Below are 18,956 nucleotides of genomic sequence, written 5' to 3' on the forward strand. Positions count from 1 at the left end.
AATGATTATCCAGAATTGGAGATGGAACTGGTGTGCCTGGGGAGGGATTGACAGAATGTTTACAGCGGGAAGGGTATTTGGGGGGGGGATGGGAGCAGAAAGAACAGACCAGCTGCAACGGAGAGAAGTGCCTGTGGGGACTTGTTGAAGGTGTGGAAATGGGTCAGTGGCTGAAATGTAGATGATCAGCCTTGTCCAAAAACAAAAAAAACTCTTTTAACAGGTTACTTTGGATTTTCATGGAGAATTTGAAAGCAAAATGGCTGAACTCATTTTTAAATTAAAATAGAAAAAACTTTGAGTTCTCTTTAAAGGTTCTTGTGGCCTGATGCCAGAGATAGAAACACAAGTCAGAGAATGACCCACTAGGTCGTGACATGTTTGTTCACTTTTTCCACTTGAGATGGGTACTGCCTATTTAAAAAAAAAAAAAAAACTTAATCTCTACCCCCATCGTGGGGCTCCCGCTCACAACCCCAAGCTCCAGAGTTGCACCTTCCCCTAACAGAGCCAGCCAGGCAGCACTGCTTCATATTTTACCTCTTAGTTTGGCCCTTACGTTAGGTGCTCTGCTCAGGTCCTGAGTGCACAGAGCCGCTATAGGACTGAGCATAGTCTGGGCGGGCCGGGCAAAGGGAAGATAAAGATAGCTCCATTGGCCTTGCTGAATGTAAAGGAGGCCTGTGAAATTTTGGTTATTGCCCTCCTGTGGCCAATCCTGGAAACAGCAGCCGAGAAACTTGTGTTCTATTTTAAGTAATCTCCATGCCCAACATGGGGCTCCAACTCGTGACCCCAAGATCCAGAGTCTCACATACACTACTGAGCCTGCCAAGTTCCCCAAAATGAGCTGTTTGTAGTGTTTTGTTTTTTAATCTCTATACCCAACGTGGGGCTCAAAACTTCGACCTAGAGATCGAGTCACATGCTTTACTGACTGGGCCAGCCAGAAACCCCTGAAGACCACTCCTCTTAACCCATGCCCCCATAGCCCCCCTCCCTCCTCCCCAAAATGCACTATCCTTCTAATTTCTAGTTTCAAGAATAGCAGAAATTCCTATTTGAAGTTAATCCTGTCCATGTTCTGATCTCCAAAACCTGTCTCTCAGACCTTACTCCATCAACACAACACCTGTCCTTATGAACCCAACACCATCAGGCAGTAGGCCTAGTGAGGTCTCCTCCGCAGAGCCACTTTCTGGGGCAAGAGCAGCCTACGCTGTTCTGTGCTTCTCTCTTTGTCCACTGAAACTGCTCTTAAAAGGAGCCACCAGTTTTTTTTCTTCCCCCAGAAACTGCTCTGGGGGGGGTTTTCCTCCTTCCACTCTCCCTCACTTAAATTCCTTTCCTAGGCAACTCCACAGGGATGGTAGGTTCAACTGGAGGTGGAACGAATGTCCACCCACACCATTGGCAGGCAGCTCCAGTGATCTGTGAAAAGCTATTTCCCTAGGTCCCAAGGCTTGCTCAAAGAATGTTCACCCATGGGATTTACTCTGTACCTGTGGTCTTTTATGTTCGAAGTATTCCTTCACCAGTATTTCACTTAATACCCACACTGACCTCACAGCAAAACAAATGTTAGCTCCTCAAAGGGACTGAATAACGGATTCCACGGAGGGTTGTACTAATGTACTTAAGGCAGCAGACAATGGCTGGGTTTTTGTTTTTTTAAACAAAGAGCCCAAACACACTAGGGGTTAAATAAGCTGCTTCTCTTTCCACTGTTTATTATTAATGTACAAAATATACAAAACCAAAAGAAAAAAAATACTCATCCCTCAAATCCATCGTGGCTCTAACCCAAGACCCTGCACAAAAGCCAACCAATCCACTGTTTTCATAGAAAACAAACTGATGCCGAGACCTGGGAAGGAGAGGGCTGGGGAAGGGCACGTCAGCTTGCGGCACCCACCCAGGAAGGCACCTGGTGGGACCCGGAGGTGGCTGACGGCAAGGGAGCTGGAGGCCTCGCACCAACGAGGTTCCAGCTGGGGGCAGAGCGCGCCGCGCCAACTCCTGAAGGCAGTGCGTGTAGTGTGACTGTCAGGCCCAGAATGCGGGCAAGTTGATGGAAAGCTGGTCTCACTGAAGTGTTTTTACAAAGTTTCCAGAATGAGCTGCAGGCAAGGGCGGGCCACCACCCCCAGCCTCACCCATGCCAGCTAAAACTTCCACTGGATGTGGACGTGAATTGACCATCACTGAACCTAGCAGACCCATGATGCAGACCTGGGTGTTCACAGAAGGTTGCAAAGTCGTACTTGAGAAGGGACTCAATGGAAAGCCTGTGCCAGGGCAGAAGTGGGGAGGATGTATTCCAGAACTCAAATCCAGCCTGATTGAGCCCTCTCAGTGCAGTGGGGTATCTAATACCCCTTTTACCATCTCCCCACCCCATGAGAAGAATGAACTTGGCTGGGATGATTTCATAAGTGCAGCTGATCCCGTGTCAGTTCTGTGTGCATGTGGAGGACCCACAACAGGAGAGTAGAGGTGTTCTCCAGGATAACCAGCTTTAGGTTCTCAGGCATAAAGGGTAATACTGGAAAGGGGCTTGGGGTTATAGGGCAAATCTCCTCAAAAAAATGAAGCCAACTGGGTCTTCTCTTCAGCAGTCCAGGGTACAGAACGTATCCAGTCTCTCTCCTCCTCAGACTGGAGGAAAGTATGTACATCAATGCGCACCAGTGATCAGAAAACCCCCAGCAACCCAAGCAGGTGGGAACTGAGGGGGCCGGCTCCTCCTCAGCTGGGGACAGGGGAACATGGGCCTCACAGAAGCCATAACAGGGCGGAAGGAGCGAGGCTGCAGTCCACAGGGGTGTGTGTGGGTGGGGCAGAGGAGGCGGTCCCTAGGGCAGGGGGGGCCCATTGACCCCCGGGTGGTAGAAGGCACAGTTGTTCTCGTAGCGGCAGTTGCCCTTCATCATGAAATGTCGGCAAACAGGGCGGTTTGACATATCTGTGGGAATGATGGCGGAGTCGTTAGAACACGGCCAAGAGGTCAATGCCACCCTCGCACGCCATCCCCACCCCGTCCATAGCATCCTGAAAACTATCTTTCAGGGAGACATGGAATCCTACGGATTTGAGGAAAGGGCCAAGGGTAGCAACTGCCAGGCATACTGAAAACAGGGTGATTTCATGTCTGGCCTAGCACACCCAGGGTAGTGATGCTCCCCCAAAACTTGCAGGGGACACCAAAAGCCATGTAGTACCGAGCAGGAACCATTCTCACCTCCTCCATGGCTGTGGCCTCCATCGTGCCCTCGGTGGCCCCCTCCTCCGTGGCCAGGGCCATCATGGCCACGGTGCTCATGAGGTGGTGGCCCTCGATGGTCATGGCCTCGGTGACCAGGGACATCATGAGGCCGGTGGCCATGGGGCCCCCCATGTCCAGGACCTTCATGGGGGCGATGTCCACCACTTCCACCCATGCTCCCACCAGGGCCTTCATGGGGGCGATGTCCACCTCCAGCACCCATTCCTCCACCAGGACCTTCATGGGGGCGATGTCCACTGCCTCCACCCATGCCACTGCCAGGGCCTTCGTGGGGGCGATGGCCACTGCCACTGCCCATGCCACCACCAGGGCCTTCATGGGGACGATGTCCCCCACCTCCACCCATGCTACCGCCTGGGCCTTCGTGGGGGCGGTGCCCACCACCCATGCCACTGCCAGGGCCTTCGTGGGGGCGGTGTCCACTGCTGCTGCTCATGCCCCCACCAGGGCCTTCATGAGGACGATGCCCACCACCTCCAACCATGCCCCCACCAGGGCCCCCTCGTCCATTTGGGGGTCCTCCTCCAGAGCGACCTCCTCTGGCCCCCCGGAAGGGAGGCGGCGGCGGCGGTTCATTTCCTCCTCGGCCACCACGGCCTCTGTGGTATGGTCCAGGACCTGGTCCTGGACCCCCCCGCATTGGGCCACCCCGCATGGGGTCACCTGGGCCATCCCAGAAGGGATCACCCCCTCGTGGAGGGGGTGGGGGACCCAAGAGACGTGGACCCACTGGCCCACCAGGGCCTCCGTGAGGACCTGTGAGGGAAAGGGAGACATTATCAGCTACCTGTTACACTCAGGGACGGCCCCTCCCAGCCTAAACCACCTCCCACCTTTGGGTCAATCCTACACGATTACCAGGCCAAAATTAAGCAGGTAAACCCATTCCAACCTCTCACCACCTACCTGGCATAGGTCCCCCAGGCCCAGGGGGGAAGTGTTGCATGGCCTTGGGGCCCCCAGGGCCTCCTGGTGGGAAACCATTGGCTATTGGACCAGGGCCTAAGAGTCCATGTGGCACTATTTAAAAAAAAAAAAAAAAAAAGTAGAGCAAGAGGATTCTAGAAGAGGCATGACTTCCTACTTAGGTGTGCCTCTCTGGCCCTCTCAGACCAACTTGGCAGAGCAATGCTCTGTCCAGTCTTGCCCTCCCACCCAGCGGCAATACCCCTGGCTTCCCACTCACCCCCAACTCCACAGTAGGCTTCCTCCCCCAGGCCCCAGGGCTGGCCCTGGTGATTACCGAGCATCTGCTTAATCTTGTCTGAATAGTCTGGTTGCTTGAGCAGTTCCTCTGAAGGATGACTATTTGGGCTACCCTGTGAGGCAAGATGATTAAAGAGCAAGGTCAATAAAATGCAAGGCAAAGAAGAGAGCCAGATGAGGAGGTAAGTGAGAAGACGAGTACTGGGGTAAAAAGAGAGGCAGATTCCAGAGACAGTGGCAAAGAGGAAGGCGGGCTCATACCATGATGGAGGTGAGGATCTCTTGCACATTGATGCCTCCTCCTCCAGGACCCTGGGGGCTCTTCCCAGCACCCATGCTTCCCATGAGATTGGCCAGGACGGGAGGCAACTTGGAGCCGCCTGCCCCATCAGGTGAGCCACCAGCTCCTCCAGGCTCCAGGGTCTCAATATACGGGGTCTCATCCATGGAACACTCCTGCAAGAACAGGAGAACGATCAGGACTAACTTGAAAGAATGAAGAGACATTCCATTTGAAATGGAAATGAAATGTTGAAAGACACATTAAAATCGGTCACAATCTCCACCACCACATAGCGTGTGCTCACCTCATCTAGGGGGATGAGCTTCGGGGGGACAGGTTCATAGGGCTCAGGATCAGGTTCATGAGGACTATTAGGAATGCCACAGGTGATGGGAAAAAAAAGAATGACAGTCCAATTATTTATTCAAGCCCTCACATTCCCTCCTAGCCTCCACCTGCATCTTAATTACCCAGGGCATGTTCCCCTCAGGGGCCCAAGCACTTAACACGAACTTGGTTCATGCCGCCCAGGGTGGGAACCGTGTTTTGCTCACCTTTCCTTGTTCAGGAAGAGCTCCTGAAGGATTCCTTTCTCCCGTTCAGCCTGGATATATCGCTCCTGGCTGTTGCTTCCAGGGGTGACAAGGGGTGAGGGCAGAACCAGGGGCCGCGGGCATACCCAGGGCACCTTCTCCTCCATGTTGTCATGGCTCAGACGCCGGGCCGTCTCAAATGCATGTCGGTCTGACAGTATCTCTCGCTTAGCTGCCTCACCAAAGTCCTTGATCTTATTCACATTTACTATTGGCAAGGAGAAAAAAGAGAAAAAGTAAACACAACCCAGTCCTTTTTAAACTCTCTATACCCACTTTCTACACAAGAATCTTGAACGCTAACCTCGTTCAGTTTCATCCAGTTCAAAATAGAAATATTCTCTCAGTTTGCCCTCCTCAGGCCACGTCACAGTCTTCCTCTTCCTGCCTTTCCGGGTCAGCTGGCTGGGATCTCCAGGACTCTCTACTGGCTTTGCATCCAGTGCTCCTGGCTCCAAAGAGGCTGTAAGCAGGAGAGGTTTCAGACCCAGGTCCTTCCTTTTAGAAAACCCCCAAACCTGAACCAATTTCTAGACTTACCTGTATCCATGAGCTCTGGGACTTCAACAGGGGGAACTGGGGTGCCTGGGCGGTCTGTGTCCATAGCCTCACAAAGAGGTGCTGGTTCTGGGGAAGAAGGTTTGGCTGTGCTTGGTTCTGTGCTCGTTTTCCCTTCAAATGGGCTTGGCTATTGTGAAAGAAAAAGAAGTTAATGAGCGGACATGAAAGCCAAGGTTAAGGTAAGGCAATTAGTCCAAGGTCCTAGACAGGATCCCCCATGAGTTCTTATAAAGGAAGACTCTGCCTCTCATACTGCCGACCCATCCCCACCCCAGTGGTTGTCCTCCCCAACCACTCCTAGCTGCTGAGCCCTTCCTTCTACTTGACTTTTGACACCCTGTCAAGTGACACCTACAGCCCAGGGCTCAAACCTTGGCAGCTGTAGGTGACAGCACCTTCTTCTTCTTCTTAATTTTGATGCCTGGAACAGGGGCTGAATTGAGCGCATCCAGAAAGCCCAGGCCCTCCATTGCTATAAAAGGAAAAAGCATAAAAGGGAATCATCAGACCTCTTTCACAATCCTATTCCTCTAGACAAAGTCTGGGCAGGAAGTGGGCCAATGGAGACCCTGCCCCAACTGAGGACATAGTAAGTTCAAGGTGACCAGGAAGCGTATGCTGGATTCACACAAGGAATTCTTGTTATTCTTTTGTTTTTAAGTAATCTCTACAAACAGTGTGGGTCTTGAACTCCCGACCTGGATAAAAAGAGTTGCACGCTCCTCCAACTGAGCCAGCCAGGTGCCCTTTCTTTTAAAGGCAGGCAACTCGAGGCTCTGAGTATGAATTGGAGCTCAGGTAACTGAAGAAGCCAGCCCCCGTGGACAGGACAGAATATCCCAAAGCTGGGAGTACCCCTAAATCAGTCACTGAATAGCACACCTCCATACCTCATCTCTATAGTTACTTTTAAGTAATCCTACGAAAGGGGAGCTCCAGAGGTGCAAAAGTTAATTAAGACACCAAGAATCCATCCCCTACCACCCCCCAACATTCATTCCCATGAAGAGTTTGCTCCCAAAGTGCATTCCTCCACTTTAGACTCACGCTGTGGTGGGATGATCTTCACTTTGATCTCTTTGGTGGCATTCGGTGTGGTGTTCAGTGGCTTGTATTTCTTCTCTGCAGGAGGTGCAGCATCTCCTGGAGCAACTGTGGTGCTGTCAGAAGAGGAACCATCAACATCTCTGACTCACCCCTTCTTTCTCCCTCATGTCCACAGACCTAACCCATGCAGAAACCCAGGTGGTGGTCCATACCTCTGACGCTTGAGGGGGATGGGTTTAAGATTGTACTTGTCAGAAACTACCACGGCACTGGCATTCTTCTTCACAGGCACCAAAGATGGGGTCTCCAGCTCTAGCCCTGTGGGAAGAAACATGCTGTTGGGGTTGAACTCACTCCCACTCCCACTCTCTTAACTCTTCCTCCCTGGTCCAACCCTAAATCTTCATCTAGCCCAAGTTTCACCCACCAATCCTCCCTCTTCCATATGTGTGCCCTATCATAAATCAGCTATTCTACTACAAGGTCCTAGGTGTACATCTGCCCACAGACCCTCCCAAGACCAGCCAACAGCCCTACCAGTGGAACGGAATTTGGCGTGACTGGGTGCCGTCGTTCGGAGAGACTTCGGCTTCTCTTTCTTCTTCTCTGGGGCCTCCTCAGCCCGGGTCTCAGCCTTCACCTCAGTCAAGGGTCGCTCAGGAGGGGTGGTTCGACTCTTCCCCTCTTCTTTACGTTTTTTCTTATCTTTCTCTGTTATGAAAAAACAAAGTAGAAAAGGATTTTACTTAAAGAGAAAGACTGTCAGAGGTGAAGCAGGCTAAAGACACTTGAAGGCCATGTCCCAGTGGGAACGAAATAAATACGAGGGATAAAAGACTAAGGAGCTTACCAGCAGGCTGGGTACTGCTCTGGGAGCGGATGACAGCCATCCAGTCACTGACAAGGACTGAAGCCAATTTCCGGAGCTCTGCAGGTGAGAGTATAAGGGGGAATGCCTAAGTAGCTAAAAACACTATTCTTCCAATAACAGAAAATAGAGATGTTTAAAGATATACTGTGAAAATCTATGTAACAGAAAATGTAACCAAGAGTTTTAAGAACATGACATAGGCTCACAAACCAAACTCTTCAAAATGGAACAATGAATCACACAGCAGTCTTCCATTCCAATCCAACCGGGGGGGGGGGGGGGGACACACGACATTAATTACATACATAGTACATTATAAAAACATCAGTGTTAATAAATTAAAAGAAACCGACATCAGTTTTTTACATAGATCTCATGTGGCTGTTATAACTTGAAGATTCTTATTCCTCCTTCACAGACAGACAGCAGCATAAAGATCAGAGTCAGAAAGCTAGGAAGCTGCAGAATGAAGCCAGTGCCGAACTAAAATCAGGAAAAAGGCAGGCAAGGTTCAAGTACCTGAAAAGCTAAGAACAGTATCACTCTATGTTGTCCTAAAGGCAAACCAAGTTTCAAGGAGGCAGATTTAGATCCATCTTTTTTTTTTTTTTTAGATCCATTTTACAGAAGATTTCCTAAGCCATTTTTCTTCCTAGAATGCTACTAGTGATAATGGCTTAAAAAAAAAACAACAATTAAGTGTAGCAAAGGCGAAGAGCTTAAAGCAGACCACTTCAGGGATGGGGAAGGCTTTGTTTATTTGAAGAAAAAAGATGGGTAGAGAATTTAAAGATAAAGGATAAAATGGGTTTCCAAATATATAGAAAAGAACAAAAACCTTTACAGCTCTTGCCTTTTGTACTTGGCAAATAACATCTCTTATTGTGGCATCCATCCTCTTGCCAACATTTCCACTTATAGACTCATTTAATAATGATATTGTTGAAAACATTAAACCACAACTTTTCAAATACACAACTACCAATTTCTATACTTAAGGCAACATAAACTCCAGTGCATCCCCAATACAGGGATATCCTAAACCTTTTTTTTTTTTTTTTTTAAGATTTTATTTATTTAATTGACAGAGAGAGAGAGAGAGCGTGAGAGGGAACACAAGCAGGGGGAGCGGGAGAGGGAGAAGCAGGCTTCCCGTGGAGCAGGGAGTCTGACGCGGGGCTCGATCCCAGGACCCTGGGATCATGACCTAAGCCGAAGGCAGACGCTTAACGAATGAGCCACCCAGGCGCCCCGATATCCTAAACCTTTTTGGACCAATTGATACTATGGTCTATTGAGACTTTAAGGTCTATAAGGAATGTACAACTTTCAGTATTCAAAGAAGTACAGAACAATTAAACCTATATTCAAAGGTGGCAGCACAATTGAGCTAACTGGAAAACAAGGAACACTATACCCGACAATAAAGAAACAAGAGATGAGCAATGATTTAATAGGACATTCTGTAATACGTGTTACATTACAAATTATTATTCAAGATACTCTGTAATGTCACAAATACAGAAGTTGCTCAGTATCTTAAAGGACCTAAAACCAAGAATGAATACAACTAAAAGAACAGAAAGCTAGAGAATGTTTTTCACTTAAACACTATGAATTAAACCCTTTATCTTGGTAAATATTCCCAGTGTTTTCTCCTACAGCTAAAGGAACTTCAAATAGGCTTACCCAGGCCTACATGCTCCTTCCACACCAAACTGCCAAAGCCTCTTTCCAAAAGGACCTAGCACACCATTCCCTTTAGACAAAAGAGTAAGCCTATATTCTGATCAGGGGATTAGCTCCGCTAGAATACTGCTCACCTGTGGCACGCCAGTGTCTTCACTAGTGGTTTGTGCCCTGGGTATAAACCCTTTTCTTCACTAAAGAAAAGGCTGTGACTTTCTGGAGCCAGGCCCTGTCTTTAAGCCAGAACTGTATGGCCCTTGCCAAGGGCTCCAATACCCTTGTCTTAAGAAAAAGAAAAACTCTGTTGCTACCAAAGCTATGATCTACTCCAGCAGTCAGGATTCTTTCTGCCTATGTCCTAAAGGAAGGTGTTTATTGGTACAACTATATGTCTATTGTTAGGAAAACACATACTGAGGGTCCCAGAATATGCTGTATTTATTCAGAAAAACAAAAGGAAATGATGAGGACACTCTCTTGGATGACACTATTTTTCTCCAAAGAATTTTAAGTGTATACCTTTTACACCAAGAGATATTAAGAATCAGCTTCTTGTTGAAGTATGGGATCTTGTCTTACATTCAGTAGTAGAGAAATGGACAAATCCCATTCGGAATTGAGAACAGGAAAGGGTGACAGGTTAGAGAGGCTCAATTTTTAAAAAAGGAAAGTAAAAGTGAAGTAAGAAGGAGTGACAGGGCAGTTCAAGGATGGGAGTGAGACATGAAAATAACGAAGAGGCAGTCATGAGGAAGGACTGGCCCCTACCTTCATCCTCACTTGACTTGCTCAGCTGCTTCACCAGTTTGGCTGTGTTGTTCTATGAGAGATGGGGAGAAAGGTTAAGTACAAGGAGGAAAATGAGTCGTCTCGGAGCTAAGAACTGCACAAATTCATGCACAGTTTCTTTTTTGTGACACTTTATTTTTAAGCCGTCTCTACACCCAAGCGTGGGGCTCAAACCCACAATCCCAAGATCAAGAGTCGCACACTCCACCAACTGAGCCAGCTGGGTGCCCTGCCCACAACTTCTTAATAGTCCCTAACTGCGACCACCACTACTGTAGTACTTTACCATTTACAAAACCTTTGTAGGCACAATCTTAATCCTTAAAACCACCAGTGTAGATAGGTACAATCATTCCCAACGATAGACAAGAAAACTGAGGCTCAAATACCTGAACTGCCCTAACCACACACCTATTAATGTACATAAACCAAGTCTTCTGATACTAAGTTCCTGTTTTTTCTACCACTCTCCTGCACAGGCCCAAGAATGCAACCACATCAGAGTCCATGTATTTTATCTATTAGGCTAAAGCAAAAAGGAAGCACTAGTGTTGTAGAGACGTAAGGTACCTGCTTGAGATGGTCCACAGTGAGCGGGAGGTGCTGCAGGGTCAGCAGAATTTGCTGCAAGAGGGGAATGTTGTTGGTTGTCTTTGAATAGGTCAGCCAACTGTTAAGCAGCTTGTAGCCACCAACATCAATAAACCTGCAGACAGGTAGGAGAATCTGTAATGCCCTTCCTGGGTTTTGGAGCGCCATGTCCCATACTCCTAGTCCCCCATGCCTCCCCTCACCCACCTTCTAAGTACATCTTCCCAGCCCAGCCACCCAGATCCCCACTTACTTGACCAATATTTCTGGTGACTGGGTCTGCAGGAGAATGTTCAAGTAAGTGCATCGACTCACCATCTTTCGTGCTTCCTTCATCAGGCTGTAGGAGAGAAATTAAGGTTAAAAATGGAGCAAGAGGCTCTTCTTTCAGCAGAACCATCTCTGATCTGTGGGAGTGCCTAAAAATCCCTGATGACTTGGGACTTTGCCACAGAGTGGGAAGGTCACACAAGCCTCTCGGGGGATGGGATGGATCCAGAGTGAAATGGAATCCTATGAGAAGATGGAAGACAACTGAGGAGACACTGAAGTCTGTGATCTGGGGAGGTGAGCATCACTGCTTCCCTAACCTACAGGCCACACTTGATTCTGCTTCCCAATGAAGTATCCTAGCACTAACAGCCATCCATTGGTAGTCTGTTCAGGACTGGCTTAGTCTTTTGCCTTCCCCTGGGAAACTGGAGGATCCCTGAAGGAAGACAGCAGTTTGGGTATATGGAATGTGATCCAAAACAGAACCAAGAATTCTGTCACCTGGCTCCCCTGCTCCCTTCCTTCCAAAGCGTGACTTCCTCGAGACTGTGGATATCCAAACCCCGATTCCATTATCGCGAGGAACCAAGGGATCACCTTTTCCTATCTAAAATTATTGGATACCAATCTTATTCCACTGACTCTTTCCCCTCCAAAAACACTCATTCTTGTCAGTCTTACTTATAGTGGTATTACAACATACAGTATCCTCTGCTCACAGTGAATCCAAAGATAAGCAGACTCACCTGAAGATCTTGGAAATCCCATCCACTGTCTTGACTTCCCCATCTCGGTTAAGGAAGCTATCCAGGCCCTTGAGAAGCTCTTTGGGATCTATGGGACCCGAACCCATGATCGAGGTTTCTAAGACAAGGACAAAATAAACCCACAGAATAAATGGGTGTCAACGACAGTCCCACTATACCCTCTAATAAATTCCATTTCTACAGTTGACAAAATTTTGTGACAAAATTTTTCAATCTATATTCAACTACACTCACCATTGTCTAGGTAAGAAAAAATCAACCATCACTACCACAGAGGAAAAAAAGCCCTGGCAAGTTAAGCACGGTGTTAATACAGGACTCAATGGGAAGACAATTAGACTGGAGGACTGGGCAGCACACCTTTCTCTCTCTCTCCCAGTTACATCCTTTCTAGATAGCTGAACTTCACTAAATTGTTAGGGCTGAGTCGAGTTCCCATAACAAAACACTCAACATTCCAAGGTATTTCTGCTTATTGTTAGGTCCTATTTCTTCTTAGCTGCTGATAAATAAGCTTGAAAAAAAAAAAGCCTATAGCTTGATAAGAACTGGGACAATCTTGGACACCTGGGCTAAATAAATGTCTTCTAAGATTAGTCAGTTACTTTTTATCTTAGTCTATTAACAGTCACAGTCACCTCAAGCAGAATATGCTCTGTTTGCACCAGGAGACAATCAGCTAAAGTGGTAAGTGATAAAAACTTGAAAACATAATCTTTCCCTCAAGAGAGTTGTGGGTAGCTCCCAGAAATGGAAACAAATGGATATAAAGAAAATCAAGCAGGTACTCCTAAGCCGTGAACAGAACTGTCACTCATTAACCAAATACTGCACAAATTTTTATTGTTTTAAAGTTAAGACTGCTTTGTAATTTCAAAAGCAAAGATGTGCATTTGATTACTACTCCTCTCCAAAATCACACTACCATCCAAGATCCCCAAAAGAAAGGCCTGAAATTAGAAACCACGGAGCCAAAAAAAATGGAATAAAACTGGAAGCTGGAAAAACGCCATTAAATTTTAAGTAGCTACTTTAGACCAGGTTAGAAAAGGAGCTCATTAAAAGCTAAACTGCTGTTATAGGATAAAGTGTGAAGCAATTTCTAGGCCAAAACCCAAGGTAATTTAGAATCAATGTGGCTCTGACTGGGATTTTTATGCCTCTAAACACAGGCTTCTGAGAACTGAAAAAGAAAGCTACCTCAGTAATATTTGCGTTTGGAATGTAAGGTTAATGCTGGGTAGAAAGGAGGCAAGAAGAAAACAATTTCTTGCCTTCTGCTTATAGTACAGATAACAGACATGATCCCAGCAGAAGGGTGGGAAAATCAGTGTTTTACAAGCTGTGTTTTGTGCAGTAAAGAGAACAAGTTTCTTATAAAACAACAAAAATTTGTTCTATTTGTTCTCAGACAAATCAAAAAAGAAAAACAAGCATAACAATCTCAACCTTTTAGTCCTCCCAACAAAAAGGCCAATAAATTTCTAAATAGACAGGCCCTAACCACCTAGGGAAGCAGCAGCAGAAGCAGGGAAGAGGCTGGTGCTTGAGCTCTGTGGGCTGAATACGGAGAGGAGGTAAAAAACGCTGAGGTGGGCAACTCTGGGTTAAGTGTGCTATTGCACCTGCTGTGGGACCTCCACAGGGACAGGGAGAACCTGCGGTCAGAGGAGAAATACTGAAGTAGAATACTGGATAAGATTAGAAGCCCATGGGCCAAATCCACTGAAGTGCGGTGATTCTTACAAAGACAGACACGGAGAGAAAGGCATTCCTCCCATGTAGTAAGACACCATACAGGGATATAATATAGACACTATACCAAGAGATACATACAGAGATAAAACAAAGGGATAAAACAGACTTCCCATCTATCGGAGACTGGAAAAGCAGTGAGTGAGTCCAAAGTAATACATATCATCAGCAACCACAATATACACAATGTGACAAAAATTAAATTAACATCACTTCAAACCAGCACCACCGCCCCCACCAGGCCAAATACTGCTGACCCAACTGATTCAAACCCAGAGTAGATATACATCACCTTGGAGAACTACCTTTTGCATATCCAAGTACGAGCTGAGCCAAAAGGACTGCTACCCCTACTTCCTTCAGAAACTCAAGTGTCACCTGAGCTCAGATGTTCCTCTTCACGTAAGAGGGTGGGAAAGAAGAGGGAATAACCATCCCCAGAAAGAGACCAATGAGTACAAAGCTAAATTCTGTCCAGTGCCCTCTGCTAGGAATGGGACCCAGGGACAACTTTTTCATTCCCATTCACAAGCAAGAATAGTCAGGGGAAGCTAGAAGACAAAGCAGAAATGTTAAATATTCATTCCCCACTAATATTTTTCCTATAATTTATATTTTGGAAATACAATTAATAGAACTAAGTTTCGTCTCACAAGTACCAATCGAGACAAAATGTAAATGGGTTTTTTCATGGCTTTCCTAAAGGCAAATTAGTTGACTCATTTAAAATTAAGGACTCCAAGTGTCTTACAACCAAATTTCCTTACTTTGCAGTCAGTACATTTTGAAAGAAGCTACAAGGCACTCAAGTGGAAAGGGATGAAGAGCCCAAATTCCTGGCACAGGCCTACAGTGGAAAAGGCAGAGTTGACCAGGGAAGGAGGGGCAGTAACCAAGTGTCAACATTACCTAGTCCTATCTGGAGCCTGGAAAGAACGCTTAAGGAAGCTTTCTGGAAGCAAAAATAATCTAGGGCATGGTATGTTTGCTTTTAATTTCCTTGAAGATAGAACATACAGAAGGGGTGGGGGGGAGGGGAACCCCCCAGCCTTATCTCCACCTCGTCCTACACTGTGCGTTCCTTCTCATGGAGGATTTTGTAGAGATGAGCACTGCTGACACACACAAGGCCCTGGGGAATGTTCTACATTCCTTACCAGAGAGAAACTTCAAAGTTCTTAAGTGACACCAACTCCTGCCTCCCAAAGGAGTTTTACTTGAGGGTTATTAAATTAACAGGGTGAAAAATATCTAGCTTGGTCAAAGTTACTCCATACCTATCACCAAGAAAAAAGAACTTAATTGGTTCAGGACAAAATCCCTATGCAAATTGGAGCCCTTTTAAAAACAATCATTAACACTCTTGTAACAAAGGAGAAAGGAGTCTGAATTTACCTTAACTTAGAAGCCTTAGCACTTCAGGAAATGAAAATGCTTTGTACCTGACCCCTGACATTCCCCTTCCTTTTCTTAGGTGTTTGAGGTTATGTCCTAATATGACTCAGTGGACTGAATTAGGTCTCTCAGGTGATGCACGAGGTCTTACCTCTCCTAAGGAGTAAGCCCCTACCCCTCAAACTCACTTTGAAAACCTGGTACAGTGATCTCCCCAAAACCTTATCTGACTCTCAGTGAGAATGTACAATCACCCCCCCCCCAAGCCCCAGCGAAAGATCCCAGAATATAACTGGCCACAAACTATAAGGATCAGGTTCTCCGAGGTTCTCTGGATGGATGTGGTTTCCCTAGAAGACCTTGTTTCCCCATCTCCCATGTTAAGGAAGATCTTATTAATCCCCTGTTCACTAGAGATCAGGAACCCCAATGGGTGGAATATTCAGCTCCCAAGGAAGGTATGCTGCAGAAGCACAGGGCAAACTGCTTAAAAGATAAAAAACTTGCGGTCAATAGACATGTGGAAGAGTCCCTCCCACCCAATCCAGAAGTTTAAGTACTAATTTGAGAATCCATACCCAGCAGAAAATTAGCCCTGAAGTCTCACCAAGTCACCGAAGACAGCTGTACAAAATGGCTTTCCAATTCTGCCTAGAACCTCCACACTTCAAATCAGGACTTTAAAAAATGAAAAGTATATGGAGAGTCTGACAAAGATTTGACTTTGAAAAAGTTGGAGGAAGATAGAGAAGGGACAGGACACCCAATACCACCCTCAGATTGGGCATGGCTTGAACATGCACCCATTGCAAAAGCACTGCACGAGTTAAAAAATGAAGACATTATTCTCCCATTAATGTTTTTAAGGAATTTCTTTCTAAAGGGAAGAAAAAAGAAATTCAAAAAAGGTGGCTCTTTGGAAAAAAGAAATGAAGGTTGTGAAATGTAATACCAGAAAGGTTTTGCTTACCAGACACCGTAGCTCGCATCCCCCTGCCTTGAGTTTACAACTGCCGCCTCCTTTCCTATTCACTTCTCATCCTAGTACCAATGTAGAGGAGCTACGCAACTGGAGAACGTGACACAGCACTGAACACAAAGAGTTTATCCCCAAACCCAGAGGTGGGAATAAGGGTGATTTAAAAGGAAGTCCTGAAGTACCCACCCTCCCCCAGTCTCATTATACAAAGCGACCAAATGCAGGCCCAAGGACTAGTTCCTGAGCAGCAATGGCACAGTTGTGTCATTAGGCCCCATTTGTCTATTCAAGTCACTTTCACAAGTCCTCCTTCCCCCCCTATCCCCCACCACACAGATCTACATACACACAGCTCACACACACACACCACCAGAAGGCTCCCAGTCTTAAAGTATAGTTGGTTTGACTGGTTTTCCACCCCTGGCAACTGAAGCGGGGAAAATTTCCAAGCAGTTGTGATGAGTGAAGGAAGGTGAAAATAAAAGCAACAGGCTCTGATTGTTAAATATAAAAACTAGAGCTGCCCAGGAGATGGACAACTTCAAGACCTAATTCCTATAAGCTTTTTCCTCTTAAGATTATAAAAGATATTCTAAAGAAAAGGTCTTTTCCTGTCTAGCAGCAGCGTGCACAGGAGTCCAGAAAGCATCTGCTCAGGGGTGGAGTTTCAAGAGGGTGGAGAGGAAGAAAGCTGATTACATCACCTTTCCATGCTGCTCCTCCCCCTTGACCAAGTTTCTAGGGCGGCCCTAAGCTCGGGATGGCAAAAGAGGGAGAAAAAAACAACAAAGAAGCAGGGACGACGCCATTTTGTAATGGAGAAGAGGAAAACTCAAAAAAGCTATCCCGGCACTGCCGGCAGCTAGTTAAAGCAAAAAAACACCCTTTTTCAGTAAAATACCCCAAACCAGCACCCATCCTGAATGGTCTTTGACCTAATTTGAGTAAGAGAGTTGTGAAAATAAAACCAATTAAAATATTTAAAAGAACAACTTTCTGCGGGGAGGAATTGAATTTGCAATTGAGGTTCAACCTGCTACCATCGACCACCCCCATCCTCCCTATAAAGGGAAAGGGGGGAGGATTTGGACCCCGCTCAACAAATAGGGTTGAGGTGGGAGGACAGGAGAAAAATGGGCCAAGACACAACCTGCAACGCCGCTTGGAAGACAAAAGGACAAGGAAAAGTCGCCATATTGAAGCAGGGAAGAAAAAAATTCCTTTTAACGACACAAATCTTTTAGAAAGCTAGCATTCAATTGCACTAAATGGCTTTTAAAATTACTCCTGAATTCCACATTTCCCAACCTTTCCACCCCCTATTAGACTGTATTACCACCCACCAAAACGTATCAAGTTAAAATGTTAATCATTTTTGCTCTTAAATAACCTATGCAACCTGCAACAATTACAAAACATTACCTCCCCATTATCTTGTATGTACTGGCACTAAGATTATATTTTGTACTGAATTAAGTGTCTTGCAATCTTTATTCCTAGATTGCCACCTATTTTAACCACACAAATATACCCCAAGCAAATTACATTAAAATTGAGAGGATTTAACAATCATTTAAAAAGTCATAGCCAGCTATTATTTCTCTGCCCATCTCCTTACCCTGCAATCTTTATGTACAGATTGCTTATTAATCTGGCAAATTGAAAGGCGCCCTGCTTGTCTCACACACAAAGAAGTGGGACTTCTGGGCCACAAGATCCACCATCTTTTGTATGTGAGCTCATTAACCCTTTTGAAGACTGCTAACAAGAGGAAGTTAACCATTCCTCCTTATAAAAAGCAAACACTTATGGCTTTGGCAGTCTGGAAATTGGCTGGATTACGAAGGGTTAACCATCAAAATCCTCACTTGCTGGCCCTCCCTCCACCCTTTCCTTTCCTGCAGCAGGGCAGGAAGGTAGGTGGTAGGGGAGAGAGAACAAGACTGTTTAAGACCAAAGGCCCTTTTTTAATGGAGATTAAGTGACCGGCTTGGTCCTTCTCCAGTTCTCTACTTTGTTCTATTGGCTCATTTCTTCCTCTCATTATTTTTGGTTTCACAACGGGAAACGTTGATTTCTTGTTGCAAGGCTGGTTTTGGAAAATTCGACACTTACTATCCAATTTTTTTGCGACGTCAGCACCTCGGGCTCAGGGGGGGAGGGGGTTAAAATTTTGGAGAAAAAAAATAAAACAACCAACCAGGACCCAAAACTCAATTATTTGGGGGGCCTCATTGGATCAAAAAGTCTCTTAAAAAAATGAAGGCCAACTCAGCATTCATTTTCCCCCCACCCAACTCCATTTAGGGAGGGGGGGTCGTAGAAAAAAAGTTCTGAGTGGATTCAAAAAAGTAAACGCTGGATGAGTGAATTTGGGTGGGTTTGGGATGGGTGGGTGGTTGATTATTTTTGAAGTTATGTGGTGACGGTCCTTCGGCCACAGATTTCAAGTCCCATGCAGCGTGGGCTGGTGGGGTGGGCAAGATAGGTGGGAAGGGGCAGAAGACACAAGTGGTTGGGCTGGTGGCTGCTGTTTTCCCTTTCCCCCCTCAGGATCCTTTCAAGGGCTTAGATGGTGCTGCGGCTTGTTTCTTTTTTTTCCTCGTGGCCGGCCTGTCTTTCTCCGAGAAAATTCAAACCTGGGATAAAAGGAACACAAGGGAGAAAGATGTAATCAATACGGGTTGCTTTAAACACCCTAAGTACCATATTTGTTGTCTCCGAACACCTCCATGACCCATCCCGAACACAGCCGCCTTCTATAAGCCATGGTCCTTAACAGAACTCATGCCTAACCCCTGCCCCAGTCCAACGATCTTAACAAAACTTTACCCTCCAACCGACAAAACACCCAAACTTACCTCTAAACGA

General features: G+C 46.3%; 1 protein-coding gene across 4 annotated transcripts; it reads right to left on the reverse strand.

Annotated features, from left to right (window-relative positions):
* Positions 1-1,700: 1,700 nt before the first annotated feature.
* PPP1R10 (protein phosphatase 1 regulatory subunit 10) lies at positions 1,701-18,342 on the reverse strand. 4 transcript variants are annotated; one of them, XM_045866495.3, is made up of 19 exons: positions 18,201-18,342; positions 11,936-12,053; positions 11,170-11,256; positions 10,896-11,031; positions 10,305-10,356; positions 7,827-7,904; positions 7,514-7,687; positions 7,189-7,294; positions 6,977-7,089; positions 6,301-6,401; positions 5,909-6,056; positions 5,673-5,831; positions 5,330-5,576; positions 5,080-5,143; positions 4,754-4,948; positions 4,530-4,605; positions 4,193-4,306; positions 3,242-4,042; positions 1,701-2,965 (listed from the first exon to the last, which is right to left on the reverse strand). In XM_045866495.3, exons 2-19 carry the CDS (start codon positions 12,040-12,042, stop codon positions 2,856-2,858), a joined length of 2,868 nt encoding a protein of 955 aa, XP_045722451.1. In that variant the 5' UTR covers positions 12,043-12,053; positions 18,201-18,342; the 3' UTR covers positions 1,701-2,855. The 4 variants fall into 4 exon arrangements, with proteins under 4 accessions (XP_045722451.1, XP_064453363.1, XP_064453364.1 ...); XM_064597293.1 differs by having other exon boundaries at positions 4,473-4,605; XM_064597294.1 differs by lacking the exon at positions 4,193-4,306 and having other exon boundaries at positions 4,473-4,605.
* Between the last annotated feature and the right edge of the window lie 614 nt (positions 18,343-18,956).

Source organism: Mirounga angustirostris, unplaced genomic scaffold, assembly GCF_029215605.1.
Source record: "Mirounga angustirostris isolate CCGP_5_RB_7025 unplaced genomic scaffold, mMirAng1.0.hap1 SCAF_8, whole genome shotgun sequence".
NCBI lineage: Eukaryota > Metazoa > Chordata > Mammalia > Carnivora > Phocidae > Mirounga > Mirounga angustirostris.

What these genes read in the sequence shown, in the direction of transcription:
- PPP1R10 (XM_064597293.1), bottom strand. Translation starts at nt 12,042, where the DNA reads ATGGGTTCGGGTCCCATAGATCCCAAAGAGCTTCTCAAGGGCCTGGAT. An exon ending in CGCCAAATTCCGTTCCACTG is followed by an intron (nt 7,295 to 7,513) that starts GTAGGGCTGTTG and finishes TTCTTCCCACAG; the next exon opens with GGCTAGAGCTGGAGACCCCA. An exon ending in TGTCACCTACAGCTGCCAAG is followed by an intron (nt 6,057 to 6,300) that starts GTTTGAGCCCTG and finishes CTTTCACAATAG; the next exon opens with CCAAGCCCATTTGAAGGGAA.